The 7,500-nt window shown below is 45.3% G+C and overlaps 1 protein-coding gene across 1 annotated transcript in view; it reads left to right on the top strand.

The window, feature by feature from the left end:
* med18 (mediator of RNA polymerase II transcription, subunit 18 homolog (yeast)) overlaps positions 1-4,685 on the top strand; it is a 6,040-nt gene extending 1,355 nt beyond the window's left edge. The window contains exon 3 of the mRNA XM_063198131.1: positions 2,451-4,685. Within this exon, the coding sequence (XP_063054201.1) occupies positions 2,451-2,651 (201 nt within the window). The 3' untranslated portion in view covers positions 2,652-4,685. The remainder of the gene's footprint in view (positions 1-2,450) is intronic.
* Positions 4,686-7,500: the final 2,815 nt, after the last annotated feature.

The raw sequence follows: 7,500 nt of genomic DNA, 5'->3' as shown, positions 1-7,500 counted from the left end.
GCAGTTCCAACCGAGCATCAGAATGGGGGAGAGAGGTGATCTAAGTGACTTTGACCGTGGCACGGTTAGTCGTGCTAAGGGAGCTGTTTTGACTACTGGGATAATTGCACACATGCATCTCTAGGGTTAACAGGGAATAGTCAGAAAAAGAGAAAATGTCCAGTGAGCAGCAGTTCTGTGGGCAAACATTCCTTGTTGGTGCCAGAGGACAGATGAGAGGGGCCAGACTGGTTCATATACACTTATTTCAACAGAAGAAGATCTTTGCACAGGACGTGGAGCCTTGAGGCTGATGGGGTACGAGCAGCAGAAGACCACACCCTGTGCCTCTCCTGACAGCTAAGAACATGAAACGTAGTCTACAATTTGCACCTAGGCTCACCAAATTGGACAATAGAAGACTGGAAATGTTGCCTGGTCTAATGAGTCTCGATTTCTGCTGCAACACTTGAAAAGTGGTATGGGGTCAATTTGGCATCAACAACATGGAAATATTCCATCCTGTCTGCTATCAACGGTTCAGGCTGGTGGTGTAATAATTTGGAGGATAGCACACTTTGGGACACTTAGTACCAATTCAACATTGTTGCAATTAGGGATGTGCATTTCTGCCAAAAACACTATTCGAAATTCGATGGCCACTATTCGAATGTTATTCGAAATTCGAAAAAAAAAAGACGTGCGTTTGCTGACTGAGGGACTCCCACCGTCATCCCTTGAAACATGTAGCCTAAATTCCGCCGACGTATCATAAAGAGTTCAATATTTATTTACAGTGACCTTCCATCTACAGCACCAGGGGGGAGCAATAGCTAGAAAATGCTGTCGAGTGTACACCTCTGAACGCCCAGCAGCACGTTCACTGGAAGAGGTCTGTGCGTCCGTGACGAGAAATATTCATCATTCCCTTCCATTCTCATGACACGGCAAAGTAAACCCCACTGTTGTTCGCTAGTTGGGCTGCATTAGAACTAGTTAGCAATTGACATTGTTGACAGACAGTATCCCGATTCACACGGCTACAGGGGTGGCTTTTACAAAGTTTGTTTCACAAATCCGAAGCAACGCCATATAAAACGACCCCCAAATAGTTGCAGATTATAGTGTAGTGAGCCAAATAAAATCGCCTCAGCTAAGAGTACTCAGCTAGCTTACTTCGTTTGTTAGCTTATCATTATTAGCGTTTTAGAGATACCTGTATTGAAATAACCTGCCATTGTTGACACTGACGTTGGCTAACAGCTACAAGTAGCTTACCTTGCAGAAGTTTACGCTGGTCAAATCAGACGCAAATTGATGTGACATTATTCCCGAACAGTTACAGATGACAGTCCATGTTTAAAAAAACATCACCAATAGCAGATTTACAGTGTCAGCGCTTTATTTATGAATGCCCAATGCCCATTCCTGAAATGCACGAGATGCGTGGCTTCTCCCTGGCTGTGTGTGTCGTGTCGGCGGGGGGCGGAACGCTTTCAGACACACTCGCCTTATGTGTTGGAAATGAAATATGATCTAGACCTACCAGAGAAATTAGAATACAGGGGAGCTACTAGGTTAATTTAATGTAACCCTGCAGTACTTTTCATTTGTCACTTAACACTGCAAGGGAGGCAAACACAGATTTTTTTTTTACTGGCTGGATTTTTTTTATTCGACAGGACTATTCTAAATTCGAAAGGAAAACGAATATTCGAACCTTCGAATATTCGTGCACATCCCTAGTTGCAATGCCACAGCCTACCTGAGTATTGTTGCAGGCAGTTAAGCAGTTCTGAAGGCAACAGGGGGTCCAATCCGGTACTAGCAAGGTGTTACTAATCAAGTTGCAGCCAGTGAGTGTATATTGCCATTCATGCCCTTCATTGTAAGTCTCTTTGGGTAAAAAGTGCCTGTGGTATGTAATGTACTTAATTGTTATTGTCATATTGTAATGTAATGTATTGTTGATAATATTCACCATATTTTTGTAGAGTGTTGTTTCTGCATGCCGGTGTGCATGGTGTGTGTGCGCCTCAGTGTCAAATTGCACATATGGTGTTTTGCTTGCTGAAACACCAATTTCTCTCCCTCTGTGTAATATTTGGTTGCATTGTGAATTGGCCATAAAGTACTCTTTTCTTTCTTTGCGCTTCCTAAATTTTTTAGTTCTTGAGCTATGGTCTTGTGAACTTTGACAAAAAAAAAGTGTGAACAAAATGGGCACCCCCCTACTCCAGTAAAATTGGCTGTAACACGGAGAGTATACATCTTACATTCAAATAAATGTACAGTGTTTCTCTTGTGTACCATGGGTGCACTTGGTAATATTTTCAGAATTTTTTGAGACCCAAGTGCGCGGGCTCCTGTTGATTTGACGTGGAATGACCCCTTTGTGTAATATTTGGTCGCATTGTGAATTGGCCATAAAGTACTCTTCCCCTCCTTCCCCTTCTTCGCCTTTTTCTCAGGTGGTGGTGAGCAAGCTGTCCCGGGTGCTGGTGCCGGGCAACACGGAGAACACGGAGCAGCTGTCTCTCTCCTCATTGGTGGAGCTGAGCGTGCTGGCGCCCGCCGGACAGGACACCGTGTCGGAGGACATGAGGGCCTTCGCCGAGCAGCTCAAGCCCCTGGTGCACCTGGAGAAGATCGACCCCAAGAAGCACACCTGACCTGAAGGATGGGCAGGAGAATGGAGGGGGGGGGGAGAGGTGTGCAGTGGAGCATAGTCTAGTCCAGCAGCTCGTACCTTGCTCTCCTACTCCTCTCTCTCTACCTGAGCGGCGTGGAGGGATGGAGAAGAGCGTAGTCTCTAGTCAATCCATTGTTCTCCTCTCTTCTCTCTACTGAAGCCGAAGCGGAGCGGGTGGTGCTTCATGGACTAGCCCCCCCCCCTGGTGCACCAGGAGTTTGGACACCCATAGAAGCACACCTGTCATGGAGGGGTGGAGTGGAGTGGAATAGGTTCATGAACTAAAGCCCGCTGGTGGACCAGCGGCAACCCACCCAGCAGCACAGCAGACTGTTTTTCAGGCCAAGGCAAAAGGGGTACAGTCTAGGGCTGTAACGATACACTCAACTCACAATTCGGTTCATATCACGATTTTTGACCTACGGTTCGATACACCCCACGATTTCTGAAATGTATCTCCACTGAAGTTTGGAAACACTATCACATCAAATCATAAGGTTGTTTTCTGGACTAATGGGTAATAAAACTTTGAAAGGGCGTATCACGATACTGCCTCCTTGTATCACGATACAGTATCGTGACTCTGTGTATCACGATTTCTCGGTTCGATACAATATCGTTACAGCCCTGGTACAGTCCCATTATCCCCACTCCCGTCCTCGACCTGTGCTGGTGGCCTCGCTCTCCGCTGACTCCCCGCCTCCGTGGAGAAAACGATTGAAGTTTCCCCGCTGGCAGTCTAGGCACAACAGCTTTTTGGGGGACGTTTCTCCCATTCAACATCCCGATTGCAAATGGAAAAAATGACCTTTCAATTGTGCCTTTTGCAAGTATTGAATTAAAATGCTGTCGTCAATGACTTCTTTTGACGTCAACATCACAAGGCCACAGGCACAAAGGAGGACGGGAGTCATGATAATGGAAAGAGCCCAAGGGGTGTTGCTGCCTGCCCTGATGGAGATGTAGCAACAGAGTGGGTGTGTAGTACTTCCCTCTCTCTCTTCCTCACACTCCTCCTTTCTCATCTTTACATATCCTACCTTTGCACGAAGCACATGTGAGTGAGTGGGTGGAGAGGGTTCCACAGACTAAAGCCAGCCACCCCAGCAAGGAATACGTGAATGGGCTTTTTGGCAAGGTTGACTTTCATTCATCTCTCGTCTGGAACTTCTTTTTGAAGACTCCTTCTCAAGGGCATTATGAATGGCCCCCATGGTACAGGCTGCCTCTGTCGGACGTAACACTCACTCAGCATTGACCCTAGAGACAGAGCGCAAGAACACACACACACACACACACACACACACACACACACACACACACACACACACACACACACACACACACACACACACACACACACACACACACACACACACACACTCTCAACTTTGACCATGCTCACTACACCCCCTCTTCCTTCTCTTGCTTGTCTGTCTGTACAAGTCTGTTGGAAACACTTTATTTTAGCATTCCATCTATTAGCACTAATACATACAATGCTAATGCCTGTACTGTATAAGTAACTTGTAAGGCATGTGCTAAGCAAAATCAAACATTTGTTTGGCATGTATTCGCAAATGTCTTGGTTCACTTCACGCACAATTAGGGATTTATTACCAATATAACCTTAGTAAGGTCCTAACAAATGTTTGATTTTGCTTTAATGCCTTACAAGTTGCTTATACATACAGGCATTAACATTGTATGTATTAGTGCTAATAGATGTAATGCTAAAATAAAGTGTTAGCAGTCTGTTTCATAATATAAACACCCTGGCTGTTCTTGCCTTTCTTTACTTCACGTATTGAAAATTCTTTCTATTCCTTCTTCTCAAATATAACATACATCCACATTCATCTCTGCTAATTAATTGTAAAGCCTTTAAAGAATACAACATTTGCATACAATGTGCCTGATGAGCATAATGGAGACATCAATTTTAACAAGCTGTTTCTGTTGCCAGGAGACAGCCTGAGGATAAAATGAATAAACACTTGATTTTCATACGACAGTTTTGTTGCCCGTTGCTTCATGAGTACAAACCAGAAGTAGTCTCTAGGGGCAGACGTGCCCAAGTGGTTAAGGAGATGGACTTTAAATCAGAGGGTTGCAGGTTTGAATCCCATCCTTCCACTCTTTCTCACTCCATGGCGAAGGTGCCCTCGCACTGCTTCAAGGAATGCAACCAATACCCTGTATCCTACTTAAAAACGTAACTAGAGAAGTCGTCTTTGGATAAAATTGTAAGCTGCGTGTGATATAATGTAATTTCTCTGTGAATAACCACTGCTCTCTCAGTATCAGTTCCCCACGTCGTCTATTGAAAATCCAGTCTTCTATTCAGACGAGGGAGGGACTGTCATTTTTGATTACATTTTGTAAATGTAAGGAAAGACATATTTGTAATAAATTTGAGATAAAAAAAAATGCTAGTGAAATGTCATTTTACACTTCTAAGGTCAGACATCTGAAAATGAAAACTATACTGCATCTGCAAGTGTTTCAAACTGCCAAATGAAATGTGTTCTGTTACTACCTGTATGTGTATGAGCTGGGAAACAATGGGCTGCATGCCACTCCATCATCCTCCACTAGGAGGAGCTCTTACTCCTTATGCATCAGTAAGGGTTTGTATGTGTGTTTGTGTGTATGCGTGTGTGTGCTCCAAGGGTCACATGCTGCTTCTTCATACATCTGCCGTGTATGTGAGTGCGTGTGTGATTGCATGCACCCTAGTTGCCATGGCAATCATTAGGCATAAGCTATACCCCCCTCCCGCCATCGTTTCTAATTATGCCTCTGAATTGCTTAATGACACCTATACCTGGGATTGGCCCTCTTCTGTGGTGCTCACAACAAAAAGCCTCGCGCTTCATCCCGCCCCTCCCCCCACCCCGCATCTCCCTTTTGTGTCCTCTATCCCTGTCTCTCTCATTCACCTTTTCTTCCCTCTTCTTTTTTTGTCCTCCAGACTTCCCTTCGTTCTTTCCATCTCTCTGTTTTATCCTCTCTCTCCTTTTCTTCCCCCTCTCTTCTTGTCCCCCCCGCCCTCGTCCCTCATTCTCTTTCAATCCCCCTTTTCCTGCATCTCTCTCTCTCTCTCTCTCTCTCTCTCTCTCTCTCTTTCTCCCTCTCTCGCTCCCTCTCTTGTTGTGCTCTCCCCCTTCGCTATATGGCGTTGCAGTAGTGATGCTGATTTCCTGCATGTCATTAAATGTGCTGTGGCCATTAGAGCCGCTGCCAGAGGCAAGCCTGTTGGAGAAGGCCATCACTCCTGAGGAGATGCTCTCCTCTCCTCCTCCTCCACCTCCACCTCCACCTCCTCCTCCTCCTCCTCTCCTCTTGCTCCTCCACTCAAGCCTCTCTCCATATCCCCTTTGCTCACTTTTGCACATGTTCAATCTCCATAATATCGCTCTTCTCTCGAGCCTCTCTCTCTTTCTCTCTCTCTCTTGCACATGGTTTAGCTCTTGCTCAGTTCTTGTCTCTGCTTCTCTCTTATCTCTCTCTTCTCCTCTGTTCTCCTCCACTCAACTCTCTCTTTCTCTCCATCTCTCCATTTCTCTCCTTCTTGCATGTGTTCTATCTGTAGTCTCGCTCTCCTTCCGAGCGTCTCTCCCTTGCACATGGTTTGTCTCATTACGTTCTCATCTCTCCCACTCTCTTACTTCCTTCTCTCTTTCTCACCTCTTTCTCCACTCAACTCTCACTCTTGTTCTCTCGCTCTCTCTCTCTTTCTCCTTTGCACATAGTTTTGTCATATTCCGTTCTCATCTGTCCACCTCTCTTATTTTCTTTTTCTTTCTTCTCCATTCAACCCCCCCCCTCATACATATGCTCTCTCGTATGCACAATCTCTATAACCACGTTCTCCTCTCGAGTGTCTGGCTCCCTTGCATACGCTCTGTCCCTAGCTCGGTCCTGTTGTCTCTACCATACTTCTCTCCTCATTTCCTTGTTTTCTTCCCTTTCTCCTCCACTCAAGTTTCTGCATCTCTCTCCCTTGTACAGACGCCTATCTCTCCACAATCTGCGTCTCCTCTTCAGCTCCTCTGTGTTTCCTTTACATACAGCAGTGGTTCCCAAAGTGTTTCAACGGGGGACCCCCTTTTGTAGCCTGACCGGTCAGGCCATTCATTTTGAATTACTTCATAATTGATGAATGGTCTGATGATTCCGCTTCTCTGGGGAGGGTTTAGTCGTCCTCCTGGCGGCTGCCAATAAGCGAACGCATAACAGCGTATGTCATGAACGTCAACTGTCAGCGATTGGTCCGCCCATTTCAAACCAGAGCTGAGCTCACTCCTCCCACCCAAGTGCTCCACGGCGACGAGAATCCAGACCAAATATGAATTACGAAGTACTGTAATTAATGTGGCTTGGTAATACAAGGCTACCCCTTTTGCACTTTGGAATATTTTTGCGACCTCCACCCATCATAGTCTTAGCCTAGCAATGGTTTTCTAGCAATATTAGTGGACAAACTATTAATGATAAATCTAGACTTATTAATGGGCAAATCATCTAGACCTGGGCCCAGGGGTGTCAAACTCAAAATAACCGAGGGCCAAAATCTAAATCTGTAACGAAGTTGTGGGCTAAACTCAATAAGAGTAAAATTGTGCACACACACACACAATTAAATCTCACAATTTAAATTTCCCAGATTCCCATCATAGTTCACATGTACCTGCTCATATTCTGTTTAATATGAGTGTGAACTTTTTCACTGGCCTCGGCCCACTCATACTCCTGTGATACCAAATTTCATGTTCAAGGCTGATTATGCTACATATTAATGGTGTTTGTGGGCCAACTGTAATACA

This window comes from Engraulis encrasicolus, chromosome 5 (genome assembly GCF_034702125.1).
Source record: "Engraulis encrasicolus isolate BLACKSEA-1 chromosome 5, IST_EnEncr_1.0, whole genome shotgun sequence".
Lineage (NCBI taxonomy): Eukaryota > Metazoa > Chordata > Actinopteri > Clupeiformes > Engraulidae > Engraulis > Engraulis encrasicolus.
This window is presented reverse-complemented; position numbering and strand designations above follow the sequence as displayed.